The following is a 20712-nucleotide window of genomic DNA, read 5'->3' as shown; positions in this document are numbered from 1 at the left end:
ACACACACACACACACACACACACACACACACACACACACACACACACACAGAGTTCCTGAGCAGATGTGTAAAAGCACAGTACCCTCAGTAAGAGACTCACCAGGACTCCAGCCTTTTAGCTGCCAACTGCAACCTCAGGAGCCCATACTCATGTATGCACAGGCTATACATGGCCAGGTCTTGCCACAGCATGGGCCATGACAGTGAACTAACTTTCCTGGAGTCCTGACTGCCCACACCATGCAGGTATCCCAGATAACTCAAAGCACTCCTGGAACTCAGAATCCTCATGGACACAAAAGCCTGAGCCCACAGACCCACCTGCCTCTGGAAGTTCAGCAACCTAAGGGCCTTGAGTTCGATGGTTGCTTTGGTTCGGAGGTCCCCAGCCAGGGACCCAGGGAGGTTTTCAAGTTCCTGAATTCTGTGTGCAATTCGAGCCTGCAGCCTGGGCAGAGATAGGGAAAGAAAGGTGGTGAGGACTATTTGTCTATAAGAAGTCACTTGGTACCTATCTTTAAAGCTAGAGTCTATAAAGAATCTGTCCCTCGAAGGAGGCAGATCCAGCCCAGCTGTAAGAGAGAGGATTCTTCAGAAAAGGACTCCAGTTACCACACAGAACAGAGGCAAGTAGCCTCAGAATGCTTTCAAAAACAGGACAGATGGGAAAACAGCAAGGCCAAGACTTGACAACTGTCTTTGTTAGCTTTTATTGTCAAGATGACACAACCCCTGGAAAGAGGGAACCTCAACTGCAAAACTGCCTTGATCAGATGTCCAGTGTGAAAGCATGAAAACTTTTTTTTTTTTTCTTTTTTTGAGACAGGATTTCTCTATGTAGCCCTCGCTGTCCTGGAACTTACTTAGAAGACCAGCTGGCCTCTAACTCATGAAGATCCATCTGCCTCTGCTTCCTGAGAGCTGGGTCAAAGACACACACCACCATGTCCTGTCCTAGCAGTATGATTCTTAGGAAGCAGGTCTCAACTCCATAAGAAAGCTGGCTGAGCATGAGCTGGAGAACAAGACAGTGTGCAGTGTTCCTCCATAGACTCTGCTTCAGGTCCTGACTGAGTTACTTCCCTGAGTAATGGACTGCTACCTGGAAATCTATGGTGAAATAAACCCTCTCCTCTCTAAGTTGCTTCGGTGTTTTATCACAGCAATAGAAAAGCACTCTAGAACAGTGACTTAGCTAGGTGCTAATCCCATATGGGGAATGGCGAGTTGGCCTGTGGCATTAGGCAGCTCAGCTTTAGCATGAGACACCTGGCTGTGGAAATCTGCAAAGCCATTAGGCATCAATGTTTTTTCTTCAGTTAACTCTCCCAGTAACCCTATGTAGAAAAAGTTCTGTACTTTATCTTCCTATAATTATTTATTAAGCACCTACTGTGTGCCAAGGCAATTTCTCATATGGCGCCTTAGCATATGAATAGGGGCCAGAAAAGTTGCCTGTTCTCTTGTGGCTCACAGTTCCATTAGAAAGGATAAAGCAGTAAGCACTGGCAGCAATGCCAGAGCACAAGCGCAAGGCAGAAAGGGAGTGGGACCAGGTACCACACAAGTGGCCACCATCTCACTTGATGGCCAGCCTATGCAAAGGGTCTAGAAGGGACTGAGCCTTAGAAGACGAGAGAGCATTCCCTTGTACCTGGCAGTCAACATCGGCAGTGCAGCACGTGGGTGCTCACCTGTACTCCCGCTCCTGTAGGATCTCCACAGGGTCCAGGCCCCGGGGCTTCTGGATGGGGGTGATGCGGCTCTGCTTCTGGTGCAGTGGCACCAATGGAGCAGGCTGGGCTGGCTGCCCTGGGGACTGTGTTTGTGGTGGCATTACAGGTGAGGCAGCAGGCGGGACAGCAGGAGGTGCAGGTGAAGGGCGGCCTGTTGGTTGCGGGGGAATCAGCTTCTGTGGGGTGCTTGTGGGGGCAGCAGCATTGGCCATGGGTCCTGGAGAAGCAAGTGGAGTATGCTGCTTGACCTCTGGGCCCCTGGGACTGCCCTTCCAGCCACCTCTCACCTAGGCCAGAACCGAGACACTTCTACCCTCCAGCTCAGTTCCCCCTCACCTCAGCTCTAAGTACCCAGTGTTGGGTTTTCTGGGCCTGGCTGCACAGCAACAGCAGGCCCGTCTCTCCTCTACAGAAGCCCCCCTCCCCTTCAGCAGCTTCATCTCTACCATCTCAATTACCCTCGGTCAATGGCAGTCTAAAAATAGTAAATGGAAAACTCCAGGAACAAACATTACTAAGTTTCAGTTGTGTGCTCTTCTCAACAGCTACACCAAATTCTGCATCTGCATCTCTAACTGCCTCCGCACAGCAGCATCACAAGCGCGGGTTCAGCACAGACCGTCCTGAGACCGCCTGCTTAGTCTATCTTGGCCGATGTGTTTTATCATTAGTTCTTGTTACTCTGTTTGATTAGCAGGCAGTGTATGAAGAAAACCAACGGGATGCATGGGTTTGCTGCTTTCTGCATGTCAGGTATCTACTGAGAGTCTTGAATAGCTTCTCTCTCAGATGGAGAGAAGGACTCTAGTTCATATCCAAACAAACCAGATTTCAATAAGAATGATTCACCTCAGACCCCAAGAAGACAGTCAAGATCCACTGTCCCAACCCAAATGAAGACACTGAAATATCCAACTAAACTTTCCAGAGTCACTTCTGAGAGGACAGGGCCAAGGCCACATGTAGTTAGCAAATTGACAGGATACTGAACTATTTTGCCCTCCATCTACCTCCACTGAGGGTGTTCTCTAGAGGAAAGGAAATCATGCTGGACACCCCCCGTCCTCCAAGCTCAGAAGCCCCTTATCCTGAGTAAGCTTGTCTGTGGTCATAGCTATAACAAGCCATGTCCTTGAACCTCCTTGGACTTCCCCTGCAGGAGACCACAGAACAAATCCCTACCCATAGGATAAGGAAGACAAGCACCCTGCAGACCCCGCTGAACCCCGAGGTCTCTGGGGTGGAAAGCTGTTGTCTAATAAATGGAGCCCTGCATAGCTCAGGTTCATGACAGGAGGTAGGGCATGTCACCAATAGAAAAGAAACTTACCTTCAGGCCACGGCTTGGGAGGCCCTCCAGGTGGCTGACCAGGCATCCCGGGGGGCACACCTGAGGGTCCTGGGGGAGGCATGTTGGGCCCTCCCATACCTACATTGAAGGAAAGCAAGCACCATAAATGAAACTGTGGTCAAATCTGCTAGCCTATGTTCATATCAGCTCAGGGAACATACCCACCCATCACAATAAGGCCAGAAAGATGGATAAACGACATTTATCTATACACAACCCCACCATCACAAGAGTCCTAGGTACCACTGTTGGGTGCCATGGTTGCCTGCCATTATTATCCACATTGAGCATTCTCCCCACTCCAGGGGCAGGGATGTAGGCCTTACCATGGGGTCTATTGTAATTTGGAGGGGCTGGTCCTGGACCTGGGCCAGGGCCAGGGCCAGGTCCGGGTCCGGGTCCTGTGGCAGACACTGAGGGTGGAGGTAGTGTTGGCATCTGCTGCTGCATTCCAGGCATCGGTCGCTTGCCTTGCACGGCCATCTGCAGGTGGTCGGGCAATGGCTGGCCCCTGGCCAACATCTTGTAGGCCATTATCTGAGCTCTGAGTTGATGAAGCTGGTTCTGGTTAAATGGGGTTGGGCCTCTGTTTTGCTGCCCCAAGGCCTGGGGGTCAGAACCATCTAGTGGGGCCCCTCCTGGCCCAGAGGACATCTGAGGACCTGAAGATGGGCCGCTGGCCGGGACAGGACTGGAGGCATGTTCAGAGCCGCCTAGGGGTGAGGGGTAACCTGCAGGGAAAGACTGGTTCAGTGGTCACTCAGCAGCATGCATCTGTAACGGCTAAATCACATCCACACAACCGGGCATCCCTGGAGAGGTAACTAGGCAACATCATTCTCCTGAGTCAAACAAAAAGCACCCAGAGGGAGGTGGCTGAGTAAGAGCCTCAGCCCAGCAGCTAATGTACTCACGAGCTTGGGTACATGTTTCAGTGGGGTACAGATAATCAATGCAAAAGGTGAAAACTGCAAACCAGGCCCCATCAAGCCTGCCCTTTGGCCAGGCCAGCTTTTCCATTGTCATTCCTGTGAATCCCAGGACCTTTCTTACTGGCCCCTGGTGACAGAGAGGACTCAACAAGTCATCTCTATCAATCATCCCCAGGTAGAAAAGTCAACTTGCATAACGCAGTGTCCTAAAGCACCACTAGAGTTACTAGCCCCCAGGCTTCACCATGCTAAGTCTTGACCTCAAACACCATGTGGCTCAATCACCTCTGTCCCACCTGTTCAGTATTTGAGACTGCTCCAAGGCAAGAGGGCTATATAGAGCACTAGCCACACCTCATCAGGGAGGCCTCCCCACAGCTCAGCTGTCCTAACTGCCCTTGAAATCCCCACTGAGGAAAGCAGATTCTAAGCTCCAGGCACATGAACATGAAGCAAAAAAATGACCCAGACTGTACCTTGAGAATGCTGGTCCATGGGACTAGGTGGAGGTCCCATACCTGTGTGGGCCCCTGACCTCATGCCCATCCCTTTCATCTGGTTGTATCGTGGGTCATCAGGCATGCCCTTCTCGTGCATGGACTCCATAGGCTGTGAGATGTACAAGGACACAGGTTAGCCAAGGACAAGAAGCAGCTGCACAAAGCTCAGGAAGAAGTAAAGCTAAGAAAGAAGATCATACAGAGGTCCACCCAAGGGTGCCAGAGGGCTAGCTCTGAGGCACACTCACCATACCTTCTGGGTGTCAGGACAGACACAGAATCAAGCTACTGGAAAAGGTGACTACTTAGGCAGTGGAGACCTGGAGCTGTCTTTCAAGCCAGTGAGAACCACAAAGAAAGATGTCCTGGTTCCTTGCACTTTGTGCCAAGGAGACTGGCTACAAACGAAGGCCTGAAGCCCTCACCCTTGGAGACTGTAAATCAAGTGGACATGCAAAAAGGTCTGCTGCATATAAAGACTGGACAACACTGAGATGCCCACTGTCCTCAAGGCCTCAGCAGCTGCCAGCTAAGAAAAGGCTACTACAGAACTGTCCCACCACTGAGTCATGGCACAATGTTAGCAGGATGCTGGCATGTGGAGGGAAGATGACACATGGCATTTTGGGAGTAGGTATGCCTCCCAGGGCAATGGCTAGGGTGGTTGTTGAGAGAGATTGCCAAAGACCCTTCTGTGAACTAGAACTGGTTATCAAGCATTCTGCTTTGCAAAATCTCACAGGCCAGTATGTGATGAACCAGAGTAACACCAAAGCCACATGCAGTATAGCTGTAACAAAGGAAGCTGAGACAGGGACATGGGGACAGCTTCCTGTGGGGCCACTGGTGTGTGCAGGCTCCTCAAGACTGTACACTGAGCAACAGTGTTGCCTACAGCATAGAAGGGGCTCAGTGAGGTGTTGTCAGCCAGGACTCCAATACTCAGATTTCTAGATAAATGGTAGGCGTCCACTGGGCACCTGTCAGAAGCAGTAGAATGTGTGAGCAATGCTAGAAGGAGTACAGGTAAAGGAGATGTAGCTTGCAGCACAAGGAGGACCCTGTAAACCAGATGATGGGCTCATACACGAGACCCAGAGCTTCCTCCATAGGGGGAAAAGAGCTCTACTAAGCTGACAAAACAGTTCAGGAACCAGAGATGGAGATGGCTCAGAAGCAGAGTACAATGAGAACGAGACAGGCATGTGAGGGTCTTCCTCATTTGTGGTTAGGGAACACAATCTATACTTGGAAACCTGAAGGATTAGGAAGCAAGCACAGGGACAACCCTGCAGGGAAGAGGAGCAACTGACAATGCCACTATGGTGAACCCTCCTGCTCCATCTTCTTACACCCCAGCCTCTATGGGCTCAGACAAATGCTGACATTACTCCCAGTCAGTCCTAAGAGGAAGAAGATCAAGGCCTCAGGACAGGAGAGCTGCTTGGCAGCCTTGCTGGGAAAAGCAATGCTGACACATTTACCAAAGGAAGATGGCAGTCTGGAGTGCAAGCTCAGGAGCAGACTGAGTACTCTCCACTGCTTCAAATATATATATAGGCCACCAGTGCAGCCAGAGGAGCGTTCTTAGAGGAATTTGGGAATTCCTTATAACAAAAGAAAGCACAAGGAGTATAGGAAACAGAGTAGAATGGCTGCTCAGCCTTCTTGCTTAGAACAACAACCTGATCCAGAGAAGCACACCTTAGGGTAAGAATCTGAACCAAGCCAAGTCATCTCCACAAAGACCTCTCTCCTCTAATGTACAGAGACTTCTGCAGCTTTGTATGACACCAAGGCAAGTCTCAGGAACAGAGTACAGGAATGAGATCACAGGATATCTACCTTGTGCATCTGATGCATGTTGTCCTGGGGGTACCCTCCAGGCCCCTGGGTGGGCATAGGATGTCCTGCTGAAGGAGGTCCTGGGCTTGGCCCCATCATACTGTGAGCAGAACCTGGTGAGGGGCCAGGGCTAGGGCCCAGCATTGCACCAGGTGAAGGGCCAGGGCCTGGGGAAGGGCCAGGCCGAGGAGTTCCACCCAGTGGTGGGTCTGGAGTAGACATCTTTACAGGAGCTACAAGCAGTGGTCTCCTATTGGAAAGAAATTATAGTTATCCTAGAATCTGAGACATGGGTTCAGTTATGTCAAGAACAGCAAAGAAGGGACCAAAGACCAGTCAGATTCATCCAGCCCACAGTGCCTCATCTTGAAGGCCTTAGACAAACCTTTATTTCAAACCTTTCTTTTATTCTTTTTGAAGAAAACAATGTTATCTCAGGAAAAGAAATCAGCTCAGAAACCAGGGGATAAAGGTGCAAGTCCATGACCCCAGTAATAGGGAGGAGGCAGAGGATCTCTTAACTTGAGTTCAACCTGGCCTACACAAGTTCCAGGCCAGCCAAAACTGCATAGTGAGACCCTGTCTCACTCCCCGCTGCCACCACCAATTACTTCTAGGTATTGCCCCAGCCTTATCTAAATATCACATGGTAGTTAAAGTAACAGACTAGTGAAATCGACTTTCTGGTTGTGTTAAATAACCACGCTAGGAAGCTACACTGATGTTGTCAGAGAGAGAATGTCCGACTCCTTACCTCCAAGATCAACTAGGTCCCTAGGGGACTGTGGGGCAACTCTCAAATTGTCCTTTAACTGTGGCATCATCTGTTCTCTTGCTCATGAAGGCATAGACAGACAGACAGACAGACACATACACACGCACGCGCGCACACACACACACACACACACACACATACACACACAATCAGTGAGCTCTAATCAGCATCCAGTCCACAAAGAAAACAGGTCAACACAGAGAGAAGATTCCCTCCATACTTCCAAGCAAAGCCACAGTCAAGGCCTTTAACTTGTCCTTATAGGGATGAACAACAGGTAAAAGGAAGGCTACAGGAACCAGACGTTCTCCTCAGGGCCCATGGTCCTTGAGAATCAGATCCTTAACTGATCTTGTCAGTTAAGAAAGAAAATGAGTCCAGGCATGGTGACACATACTTTTAATTCCAGCAGAGGAAGGCAGAGGCAGGTAGATCTCTGAGAGTTTGAAACCATCTAGTCTACACAGACTTAACTTCCACACCAGCCATTTTGCCATAGTGACCCTGTCTCAAACAACAAACAAAAGAACAAGAACAAAAAGAACAACAACAAAAACAATGAGGGCAAAAAGAAACAAAGAAAGAAAAGAGAAAAATACTACTCACAAGTGACCTTGATTCACTGAAGCACCTACCTACAGCCAAGAGAGACACAAAATGATCACTAAACTCCTTACCTCTCTCACTCTAGAATTAATCTGTGAGGAGTGTCACACAGTTCCAGCTCCTCCATAGCCATCAAAGTTCCTGAAAGCCTATCTTGAGTTCATCACCCTAGAGATCACCTTAGGGACCACAGAAAAACCAGGAGCCAATGGATGGTAAGGCTATTATGAGCCCATCAAAAGATTCTAACAGGGAGCAGAAGACATTTCTAAATAAACAAGAAGGTGAAAGTAAGGGACCAGAAGTTCAAGGTCAACCTTGGCTACATAGTGAACTCCAGGTTCATTCTGAACTACAGTATCTCAAAAACAAAAACAAGTCTGGTGTGGTGGTTCATACCCTTAATCCTAACACTCACTCAGAAGGCAAACAGGCAGAGTTCAAAGCCAGCTGGTCTACACAGAGTTTCAGAACAGCCAAGAGGACATAGAGACCCCATCTCAAAACAAGTAAACAAATCAAAGTAAAAAAGAAGGAAAGAGAAAGAGAAGGGAGAAAGCTCAGTCAATCCATCAACTGGATCAGAGTGAACTCCCAGAGAGTGAGGACATGGATGAGGCCTAAACTTTTCCAGGCCATCTTTCTGATCACAATACAAAGGGCTGAGGGGTAGGGAGTGTCTCTTAAGGCTTACTGACCTTCCTATTTAACCAGGAAAGAGAAAGACCAAGACTTGAACAACATGAAACTCTGCTCCATAAATTCAACAGAAGTGAACTCTTAGCAAATGACACAGCCTTTCTAGAAAAGGCCATGATAGGAAGATACATTAAAATTTGGGGCTGAGAGCAGCTTAATGGGTAAGATACCTGTCATATAAACACGGGAACCCAAGTTTTGATCCTCAGCACTCTTGGGTTTTTTTGTTTGTTTGTTTTTGTTTTTTGAGACAGGGTTTCTCTGTGTAGCCCTGACTGTCCTGGAGCTCACTCTGTAGACCAGGCTAGCCTCGAACTCTCGAACTCAGAGATCCGCCTGCCTCTGCCTCCCAAGTGCTGGGATTAAAGGTGTGCGCCACCACCGCCCGGCTCCTTAGCACTCTTGTAAAAGCTGAACACAACAGTGCCCATCTGTACCTAGCAATAGGTATATGATCCTACGGACCTTCTGGCTGGTCAGTCTAGCTGGATCACACGTTCCAGATTCAGTAAGAGATTCTGCGTCAAAGAATAAGGTGAAGAACAGCTAAGGAAAACACTGTCCTCACCTCTACATGCACACACAAACGTATACACTCATTCACACACACATCCAGACACACACCAAAAGAAGAAATAAATTTATTAACATTTAAAAGACAAATTCAGGGCTAGGCAAGGTATTACACACCTGAAATTCCATTATTCAGGACACTGGGCACAGAGAGCTAAAGCCTATCTCAAAAATGGGGGTTGGGGTGAGGGGACTGGCAAGATGATTCAGCTAGTAAGGCACTTGCTGCCAAGCCTAATCTGAGTTCCATGGACCCATGGAAACTCCAGGACCCATGTGGTAAAAGAAGAGGATTGAGTTTTGTAGACTGTCTTCTTCAAGACGTGTGCGACAACAACACACAAGCCCAGGGACTAACACATACTCAAATAAAGGCATGTATGTTGTGTGTGGAGGCCAGAGGATGACCTTGGGTCTCTCACATTTGAGACAGGGTGTACATATAAAACACACAGATACAAAAACACTCACAAGAATTCGAGGCCAGCCTGGTCTACAGAGTGAGTTCCAGGACAGCCAGGACTACACAGAGAAACCCTGTCTCAAAAAAAACAAAAAACAAACAAACAAACACTCACAAAAATAAGAATAGAATATAAAGGGCTGAAGAAATGGCTCAGTGGTTATGAATGTTTGCTGCTCAAGTGGGTATGGTAGCTCATGCCTTTAATCTCAGCACTCAGGTGGCACAGGCAGATGGATCTCCGTGAGCTCAAGATCAGCCTGGTCTACAGAGCAGGTTCCAGGATAGCCAGAGGTACAAAATAGAGACCCAGTCTCAAAAAATTAAAAGAAAAAAAAAAAAAGAAGAAATAAAGAAAAGGGGGAGGGGAAGCTGTCTAGAGATATGGCTCAGCGGTTGAGAACTCTGGCTGTTCTTCCAGAGGTCCTGAGTTCAATTCCCAGCAACCAGATAGTGGGTCACAACAGTAGGATCTGATCCCCTCTTCTGCTGTGTCTGAATACAGCTACAGTGTACACTGTACACATATAAAATAAATAAATAAATAAATATCCTTAAAAAAAAAAAGACCTAAGTTTAGTTCCCAGCACCCACACCAAGTGGCTGACAGCCCCTGTAATTCCAGCTCTACAGAATCTTCTGGCTTTCATGGGCATTCAACTCAAGAGTGCGCACTCATACAATGAAAAATAAAAAAATAAACATATATGTATTTATATATGTATACACACACGTTGGTTTCTTGTAATTTTTTTGAGACAAGTTCTTACTATATAGATCAGACCAGCCTGGAACTCAAGAGATCCACCTGAATTAAAATCATGTGCGATGATACTCATTCTATGTAATAGTAGAAAGAAATTAAAAAAGAAGCGCAGGGCGGTGGTGGCGCACGCCTTTAATCCCAGCACTTGGGAGGCAGAGGCAGGCGGATCTCTGAGTTCGAGAGTTCGAAGCTAGCCTGGTCTACAGAGTGAGTTCCAGGACAGCCAGGGCTACACAGAGAAACCCTGTCTCAAAAAACAAAAAGAAAGAAAGAAGTTAAAAAAGAAAGAAAGAAAGAAAGAGAGAAACAAACTAACTCACTCAGAGCTTGGGTGTAATTGAGTGGAACAGCACATGAAAAGTATACATGAAGTCTTAGGTTTACCCCAGGACAATAAAAGACCTTCTCTCAAAGGTGAATGGCATTTCTAATGACACCCAAGATTATCCTCTGGCCTCCACATGCAAAGACATGACCTTGTGTAAAACAATAAAAAGAACTGTGAGGGCTCATGAAATGGCTCACACACATAGACATACTACAAACATATGTATATTTAACAACAAAAAAATTTAAACCATAGGAAAGTCCTTTCTTTGTAGCTACCCAATTCAAAAGCATTATAACAACTCTGTAGCCTGAGACAGGGTCTGAGATACAACTCTCTTTTATCTAAATCACCTTTCCTGATGATGCCGTAAATATATTCTTATCACTAAGAGATACAGAAACAGAAATCAGAAGTCATTTGTGAAGTCCCAAAACTTGCCTTCATTTGGTTGAAGAAAACAGTGTGTCTCAGACAGAGAAACCAGATCAGGGTATGGTGGTGCACTTCCAAGGGTTGAACACTGGAGTGGGGGAAGGGGCTGGGTACCTGGGCCAAGAAGCTACCTGGGCCTCCTGGAGTGCCCTTCAAAACAGTATTTCTCAGCACTTAATTGGCCAGCTTTTCTACAGTTTCTTTCCCTATGGCTGATTTTATCAATTAGGTCTCCAAAACAGGAATGTGAAAACCCTGCTAGGCCAGCCAGGGCTACATGGTGAGACTTTCTCTCAAAACCAAACAAAAACCCCACTGGCTTTACAAGCATGAGGCCCTGAGTTCAATTCCTCAGCACCCATGTACAAGGCTGTGCATGGTTGTGTATGCCTATAATCCCAGTACTGGGAGATGAAGACAAATCCTTCAGCTAAAACAAGATTCAGGTTCAGGAAGAGACCCTGAAAATAAGGAAAATCAGGAGTTCTTGAGGTTTCACAGCCAATTTGATATTAGCCTGGGAAATTGTCTTCAATGAAAACACAAAACCAACACAAAAACTGAAAGGAGACAATTTTATAGATAGAAGGTTAAAAATCCAAACTGCTTCTGGGGCTGGAGAGATGGCTCAGGGGTAAGAGCAAGAGCACTGGCTGCTCTTCCAAAGGAACTAGTTTCAATTCCTAGCACCCACACAGCAGGGAGCAACGGTGCAACTCCAGTTCTAAGCAATCCAATATATATCTTCTGGTACCAGAAACCAGTAACAAAAGTGGTGCACTAATACACATGCAGATAAAACACTTACAAACATTTTTTTAAAGTCTAAACTGTTTCCACTCAGTTTTAAGGCTAATCAGAAAAAAAAAGCAGAGTAGGTAGGGTAGATCTGATTTTCAAGGCCAGTTTGGTCTACAGAGCTAGTTCTAGGATAGCCAGGGCTACACAGAGAAACCCCTGTCTAAACCAATCAATCAATCGATCAATCGATCGATCAATCTATCAATCCTGACTGCTAGGAACCTAGGTCCAGTAAACAAAACTGTAGGCGCTTGCTGCTTGAAGAAAGCATTAATCCTACTGGATCTTCCTAGGCAGCTAGAGGAGCAAGGTGAAGCTGAAGCAAATCTGCAAGCAGCACCAGAGAATTCTAGTTCATCATCTCCTTACAACCCCAAACCTAGCACAAGCCAACTTCCCACTTGTCAATGAGCTGTAAGCAAGGGCAGCATTTGACTGCTATGGCCTCTGCTCAACAATATTCCTGAACTGACTTCATTTTGTTTTTTAAGAAATTATCTCATTGTTGTCGCCCAGGCTAGATCTCTAGATTCTGCAGACCTTAATTTCCCACTGACAGGGTTACAGAGGTGCCCCAGCACCCAGATTAATATCACCCTTTGAGGACCAGGCCTTCCTCACAGGCCTTTAATTACAACACTTGGGGCAGCAGTAAGCAGACCTCAAATTAAGAAGCCAGGCCAGCCTTGATATACATAGAGACATATCCAGGAAAGCAAACCCTGTAGCACAGACCCTATCTCAAAAAAAAAAAAAAAAAAAAAAAAAAAGAAAAGAAAAAGATCAGCTTTTGAAGGTTTATTAGTTACTCATTGTTGTGATAAAACACCATGACTAACGGACAATTTAAGGAAAAGAGACTATATTCTGGTTTATGACTCTAAAGGACTAAAAAAGTCCAACGTGTCAGCCTTTAATCCCACGTGGTGCACGCCTTTAATCCCAGCACTTGGGAGGCAGAGGCAGGCAGATTTCTGAGTTTGAGGCCAGCCTGGTCTACAGAGTGAGTTCCAGGACAGCCAGGGCTACACAGAGAAACCCTGTCTCAAAAAACCAAAAAAAAAAAAAAAGAGTCCAACATGTCTGTGTGGAAGTATGGCAGCAAGTGGCAGGTATGGCAGCAAGAACAGGGAGCTGCCAAAGTAGGATAAGGCTATACACTCTTAAATCCCTACCTAACTGAGCTACTTCCTCCAGCAAGGTCTACTAAGCCTTCCCAGACAGCACCACCAACTGGTGCTCAAATGCTTGAGATTATGAGAACCATGACCATGTAAACCACCACATAGAGTACAAGAGGCTCTTGCGAGTGTCACTTGGGGGCTGAAGCAACAGCTCTTTAAGGAGGCTAGAGTTCAGTTCCCAACACATACAAATCCAGTGTTTCAGGAGCTTTGACACCCTCCATGCTTCCTTGGGTACTCACACATGTGACACATGCATCCACATACAAATAAAAATCAACCTAAGAAGAAAAACAGCACTTGTTCCTCTAGCTGCTGCCTCTGAAACATCAGGCTGCAGAAAAGCCAGAAAGTGTGCAGAGCCACCATCAGCTAAGCAGCCTACAACTACTGGGAAAGAACAAGGGACCTCTGCACAGGGACCAGAAGACAAGTGCATCAAGGTAGCCAGCTTCACTAACAAAACAACAGGGGGTGGGAAGAGGGTTCAGTGAGTGCAACACTTCCTCTGAAAGCACCACAGCTGAGTTCCAGCACTCTTGTAAACACTAACTGCCTGTACCCACCATAGCAATGTAGACTAGACCAAACAATGCACTCTGGTTTCAAAAGTTCAAAATACAAAGTACTTAGAAATCAAGGAAGATGTTAATTGTCACCTCTGAGCCACCACACACCTGACAGTTGCATGAGCCTAATCCCAGCACTAGGGAGGTGACAGGAAGACTTTGGGACTCACTAGCCAATCTAAATGAAAGAATGAGCATACTCCAGGTTCAGTGAGACAAGATTTGGGGCTGGAGAGGATAGTTCAATGACTAAGAACACTTGCTGTAAATAAAAAAAAGAAAAATAAATAATATTGTTGCTTGGTCAAAAGTATACAGACCCAAAAAGACAAGAACAAAAATATAAAAAATAATGTGACCCAAGGACACAAAAACAAATTTAAAAAACAAACAAACAAACAAAAACAAATTTTCTGCTCTTGCAGAGGACTGAACAAATTCCCAGCACCTGTGGGACCACCCGTAACTCTAGTTCCATGGGATCCAATATTCTCTTCTGGCCTCCAGGGCACTTGCATTCACATGCAAAAAAACTCAATGCAGAAAATTCAATTGTCAATCATAAAAAGAAAAAAATTAGTCTTAGAAATTGTGTATGGCCGGGCAGTGGTGGCGCATGCCTTTATTCCCAGCACTTGGGAGGCAGAGGCAGGTGGATTTCTGAGTTCGAGGCTAGCCTGGTCTACAGAGTGAGTTCCAGGACAGCCAGGGCTACATAGAGAAACCCTGTCTCAAAAATCAAAAAAAAAAAAAAAAAAAAAAAAAGAAAAGAAAGAAAGAAATTGTGTGTGGTACTGAGCGGTTGTGATGCATACTTTTAATCTCAGCACAGGCAGAGAGGCAGAGGGGCAGAGGGGCAGAGGGGCAGAGGGGCAGAGGGGCAGAGGGGCAGAGGGGCAGAGGGGCAGAGGGGCAGAGGCAAACTCTTTGAGTTTGAGGCCAGCCTGTATACAGAGCTAGTTCTAGGACAGCCAGGGATACACAAAGAAACCCTGTCGGAAAGAAAGAAAGAGAGGGAGGGAGGGAAAGAGGAAGGGAGAGAGGAAGGGAGGGAAAAGAAATTGTGTATGGTATCTGGGATCCTGCATCCTTTCTGTTTTCATTCACTTGAAAACCACTTAAGATCTCAGCATTGGGGTGCTGGCTCTCAGATGGCTCTGTGGCTAAGAGCAAGGGCTGCTCTTAGGACCCAGGTTCAAATCCCAGCACCTACAATCATACAATCATAATTGTCCGTAATTCCAGGTTCCAAAGGATCTGACATCCTCACACAGACATACATGGAGGCAGAACACCAATATATACATATAAAATCTCAGTATCACAGGCCCTGAGAGAGCCAGGTTGGCCTCATCATCCTAAGGGATTTTTATGAATTCAACAGTGGTTTTGGGGGTACAAGGCTATAGCACACTTAGCCTTTCCACCCCTTGGATGAGCTTTTCACTACTGGCTAGGCTGTTCCCAGCCCCACTCTGTAGTAAGGTTACACAAGTCTGTTCTGTCCATATCCTTTCTCCTGTTTTAAGGCTGGTTCCACCCCCACTAAGGCCTCACTAGCTCCCACTAGCTTGCTGTATAAACAAATAATGTCAAAAGACGATGAATGACAGAGAAGCAGGGAGCAACAAGACAGTACCTACAGAGGTCACTGAACCTCTTACAGGTAGAGGATGTACTGGGAAGTAAATAGCAAATGGCTACCATCAGCATCATACAGGTCCACCTGGATTCCAGATTAAATTCCAAGGGCACAGTGAAATGGCCCACACTGCAATTCTCCTGAGACATTTAGGACACACAAGAAGCACATCAGATGTCCCTGATCGACATCTCCCACTGTCACAGGTGATGGAGCAACTGTCATGTAGCCACCTGCTTCCTGAGCCAGTGAGGCATACCAGTTGGCAAAACAACTTAAAACTGACAGTCACCACTGTTAAAAATGGACACATTGCTTGTTTTTCTGTTGTTATTTGTTTGTGTTTTTGAGATACAGACTCACTATGTAGCCTAGCTGACCTGGGAACTATATAGATTAGGCTGACCTCAAACTCATCTACCTCTGCCTATCTTTACTTCTTGTTCTGGGATTAAAAGCATGCACTACCACACCCAGCTTAACCCTGCACTTTTTTGATCCTCATGCCTCTACCTCCCAAGTGCTGGGGGATCACAGGCATGCACCACCATGCTGGTTTATACAGTATGGAACCCGTTTATACAGTATGGAACCCAGGACTTCATATATGGCAGGCAAGCACTATACAATCCAAGCTACACCCCGAGCAATTTTACCACATTGACTGGTGAACACATGAGACAAAAGACAAACTGTTAGCTGACCATGGTGGCACATACCCTAACCTTAGCACACAGGAGGGTGAGGCAGAAGGACCCAAACATCAAGGCTAATAGGAGTTTCATTTGAGTTCCAGGCCAGCTAGACTACATAATAAGACCTAAACAGTCCCCATCCTACCCATCAAAAAAAGCCAAACAGTATATCCCACAGCTGTCATCCTAGCATTTGAGAGGTGAAGGGTGGTGTTCATAGTCATTCTCAGGCACATAATGAGTTTGAAGCCAGCCGGGGCTGCCTGAGTCCATCCCATAAGCTCTAGAAACCAGCTTGGGGTACAAACGACAGGGAGGGACAAGAGCTGGTCCGTGTCTGCTAACATCCACTTGCTTATTTCTGCATATAGGGCCTTCCTGGTGGAAGACAAAGGTAAGCCAACAAGAGCCCCCTCCTTTCATGCAGCCATGGGAAAGTCAACTCCCAGACAAAGTCTCCACATATGGAAAACTTCATAGCAGCAGCTACAGTTACACAGCGAACACCAAAATCACTAGTTACCTTAATGAGCTTAACACTTCTGCTAAGGTATGACATCAGTAAGATCTCTTGGCCTTGACTGACAGATCCCTGACATATCCCAGGTAATACTGTCACTTTCATTCAGAGCCTTTAAACATTCAGTATGTAGTGTGACTGATTGAACCCAGGAGTAAATACACTAAGCAAATGCTCCGCCACTGAGCCACATTACCAGTTCATTTTATTTTCTATATTTTAGGGTCTGAAGAGATGGTTCAGCATTTATTGCTCTTACAAAGAACCAAAGTTCAACCCCAGCATACATTCAGGACAGCTCACACTACCTGTAACTCCAGATCCAGCCAGAGGATTCAATTCACGTCCTCTTCTGGCCTCCAGAGGTACCTGCACTCACTTGTATATACCCACACAGGGACACAGAATTTTTAAATGTTATTATTTTTAATTATGTGTATCTGTGTGTCTATGTAGCGGGTACATGCACATGAGCACAAGTTTCCAAGGAAAATCAGATCCTCCTGGATCTTGCTGGAAACCAAACTTTGATCCAATCCTCTGAAAGAAAAATACACAATCTTTCCACCAGAGCCGTCTTTCCAGCACACTTCATTAAAAAAAAAATCATTTAATTATTTATTTATGTTTGTGTTTATAAGAACAACAACTAAACTCTGAGACATTTTGTTAACAGTAAAAATCAAAGAACAGTTTTATACCAGGCAGGGGTGGTACACATCTTTAATCCTAGCACTGGGGAGGAAGAGGCAGGTAGATCTCTGTGCATCAGAGGCCAGCCTGGTCTACAGAGTGAGTTTTATTATTTCACGTGTGGGAGTGTTTTGCTTGCATGGATGTCTGTGTAATTTCCTGTGCAGTACCCAAAGAGGCCAAAAGAAAGCATAGGATCTCCTAGGAATGGAGTTACAGACTGCTGTAAACCACCGTGTGCCTGCTAGGAATGGAACCTGAATCCTCTGAAAGAGCTGCCAGTACTTTTTTTTTTTTTTACCTTTTAATTTTTTGAGACAAGGTTTCTCTGTGTGGCTCTGGCTGTTCTAGAACTCAATCTGTAGACCAGGTTGTCCTCCAGTTCACAGAGATCCACCTGCCTCTGCCTCTGCCTCCTGAGAGCTGTGATCAAAGGCACCACTACCCAGCTGAGCTGCCAGTACTCTTAACCACCGAGCTATCCTCTCTCCATCTCTCCAGATCCATGTGTTCTATAGACTGTGTCTGTGCTTGTGTAGACTGCACACAGACTCTAGGGCCTAGTGCATAGTAGGCTACTACTAAGCTACATCACAGCCCCAAATTCTTGGTTAAAAACAAAACAAATCAAAATCACTGAACTCTCAAGTATTTTTCCATGCTACTACAGCTTATGAAAGCACAAGACCCTTGCTAGCCACTCAGTGAGATGCTAATGGTACACTTTATGATGAAGTCAGAAAAATGAAACACCAATGTCTTAAGCATTGTGGAACCCAAGCCTGTAAACTAATTCCTTGTGAGTCTGAGATAAGAGGATCGCCATGAGTTTGATGCCAGCCTGGAATATGTGGTAAGACCCTATCAAAAAGGAAAACAAACAAACGAACAGTAAAAGGTCACCTTCAACTACGTAGCAAACTCCAGGCCAACCTAAGCTATGCAAGAGACTGTCTCAAAAAAATAATTAGGGCAAGGTGAAGCCACTACATGCCTTTAATCCCAGCACTTGGGAGTCAAAGGCAGGAGGATCTCTGAGTTCAAAGCCAGCCTGGTCTACAGATTGAGTTCTAGGATAGTCAGGGCTACACAGAAAAACACTGTCTTAAAAACAAACAAACAAAGCCGGGCGGTGGTGGCGCTCGCCTTTAATCCCAGCACTTGGGAGGCAGAGGCAGGCGGATTTCTGAGTTCGAGGCCAGCCTGGTCTACAGAGTGAGTTCCAGGACAGCCAGGGCTACACAGAGAAACCCTGTCTCAAAAAACAAAAAAAAAAACAAAACAAACAAACAAAAAGTTCAGAGCAATCAAGATGGCTCAGCAGATTAAAGGCATGTGCTGGCTGGTTTTATGTCAACTTGACACATCAACTAAAGTTATCTGAAAGGAGGGAACCTCAATTGAGAAAATGATTCCATATGATCTGGCTGTAAGGCATTTTCTTAATTACTGATTGGGGAGGATCCAACCCACCCTGGGAGGGGCCATCCCTGGGCTGGTGGTCCTGGGTTTTATAAGAAAGCAGACAGAGCAAGCCAGTAAGCAGCACCCCTCCATGCCTTCTGCATCAGCTCCTGCATCCAGCCACGTTCCTGCCCTGTTTGAGTTCCAGTACTGACTTCTGATGACCAGCAATATTGAACTGTAAGCCAAATAAACCCTTTTTCAACAACTTGCTTTTGATTTCAATGAAGCAATAAAAACCCAGGGTACTTGCCACTTAGCCCAATGATCTGAGTTTGAACCTTATAACTCACTTAATTGAAAGAGAACTAGTTCCTGAAAGTTGACCTCTGACCTCCTGACTATTTCACACACACACACACACACACACACACACACACACACACACACACACACAATGTAAAACAAAACAGTCTTGAGTGCTGGGTGTGGTGGAGCACTCAGGAGGCAGAGGCAGGTGAAACTCTGTGAGTTTGAAGCCAGCCTGGTCTAAGTAATGAGTTCCAAGTCAGCCCTGCTACACAATGAGACCCATGGGGTTTTTTTGTTTTGTTTTGTTTTTGTGTTTTGTTTGTTTTTGAGACAGGGTTTTTCTGTAGCCCTGGCTGTCCTGGAACTCACTCTAGACCAGGCTGGCCTCGAACTCAGAAATCGGCTTGCCTCTGCCTCCCAAGTGCTGGGATTAAAGGCATGCACCACCACTGCCCGGCTGTTTTTTGTTTTTTAAAGCCAGCCATTATTTCCTATTCTCTATGCTGGCATCCCTTCCTGCAAAAGCAGTGTATTACAAAATGTCTCACTTCCAGTAATTTCTTGCTTTGACAGAGCAAAGATCTTGTTTCCCACAGTGGAAAGACAAGAGTGATGTCCTCGTCTCCCTTTTGCATGTGCACATATAAAATAAATTTGCAAAAATTAAATACGCACTAGAAAAGACTGACAATCAATGAATGAGCTAATAAAATAAAAACAAAATTCTTTCTAGAACTACAAATGGACAGTAAATATTTTAAGTATTCAACACAAGATCTGGGAAGAAGATTCAGAGGTTAAGAACACTTGCTGCTCTTGCAAAGGACCCAAGGTCAGTTCCCAGCACCCATATCTACCACAAAAAAATAACAAACAATGAAAGTATAGCCTAATGGCAAAGCACTTTCCTATTGCTGTGAAGACACCAATAGCCAAGGCTTTTATTTGGGCTGCTGATTATAGTTTCAGAGCTGAATCTATGACCATTGCAGAGGAGAGCATAGCAACAGGCAGGCATGGTCCTGTAGTAGTAGCTGAGAACTTACATTTGATATACAAGGAGGCAGCAGAGAGAGAAACTCTCAAGCTCACCCCCACTGAAACACCTCCTCTAACAAAGACACATGTCTTAATCCTTCCTAAAACCAGTTCTGCCAGGCTTTCAAATATATGAGCCTATGAGGGCTATTCTCATTCAAACCACCACACCTATCATATGCAAACTTTGGGTTGTCCCCAGGACCACAGAAAAGAATTAATAGAAATGAAACTAGAATAGTAACTTTAACAAATAATATCCATGCCAGGCAGTAGTGGCTCACACCTTTAATCCCAGAACGCTGGAGGTAAAAGCAGGCAGATGAAGGCCAGCCTGGGCTACACAGAAAAACCCTGTCTCAAAAAACAAACAAAAATGGTATTCACTATAGTCAGCAGATTCGCCTGTCATTTCATTCAAGCCTCTCATCAGGTACAGTGACATCCCAATGGTACCTGTTTGACAGATGAGTGCCAGGACTCGGGGGCTGCATATGAATTAGAGAACACTGAAGAACTAGCACCCTTGACAGCAAGAAGGATCAGCAGGTAAAAGCACTTGCTGCTAATATGATGACCTGCAGTTCAATCCCCAGGACCCATGTGGTAGGAGAAAATCCACTCCTGAAAGTTGTCCTCTGACTTCCATATACCACCCAAAATTAAACAAACAAAAACTTTTAAGTTAAAAAAAAAAAACTAAGCCGGGCGGTGGTGGCGCATGCCTTTAATCCCAGCACTTGGGAGGCAGAGGCAGGCGGATTTCTGAGTTCGAGGCCAGCCTGGTCTACAGAGTGAGTGCCAGGACAGCCAGGGCTATACAGAGAAACCCTGTCTCGAAAA

General features: G+C 46.0%; 1 protein-coding gene across 5 annotated transcripts in view; it reads right to left on the bottom strand.

Annotated features, from left to right (window-relative positions):
* The window catches only part of Smarca4 (SWI/SNF related, matrix associated, actin dependent regulator of chromatin, subfamily a, member 4), an 89129-nt gene that overhangs the window by 65273 nt on the left and 3144 nt on the right, over nt 1-20712 (bottom strand). For 3 of the 5 annotated variants that reach the window (XM_028763883.1, XM_028763884.1, XM_028763880.1), the window contains exons 2-7: nt 6367-6616; nt 4498-4630; nt 3416-3820; nt 3069-3167; nt 1697-1955; nt 324-450 (exon numbers count right to left, since the gene is read on the bottom strand). In XM_028763883.1, the coding sequence (XP_028619716.1) occupies nt 324-450; nt 1697-1955; nt 3069-3167; nt 3416-3820; nt 4498-4630; nt 6367-6588 (1245 nt within the window). In that variant the 5' untranslated portion in view covers nt 6589-6616. Of the gene's footprint in view, nt 1-323; nt 451-1696; nt 1956-3068; nt 3168-3415; nt 3821-4497; nt 4631-6366; nt 6617-20712 lie in introns of those variants that run through there. The other 2 variants (XM_028763881.1, XM_028763882.1) reach the window with 1 other exon arrangement.

This window comes from Grammomys surdaster, unplaced genomic scaffold (assembly GCF_004785775.1).
Source record: "Grammomys surdaster isolate TR1022 unplaced genomic scaffold, NIH_TR_1.0 140, whole genome shotgun sequence".
Classification (NCBI taxonomy): Eukaryota; Metazoa; Chordata; class Mammalia; order Rodentia; family Muridae; genus Grammomys; species Grammomys surdaster.
The sequence above is the reverse complement of the archived record's forward strand: the minus strand, read 5'-3'. Positions and strand labels throughout refer to the sequence as shown.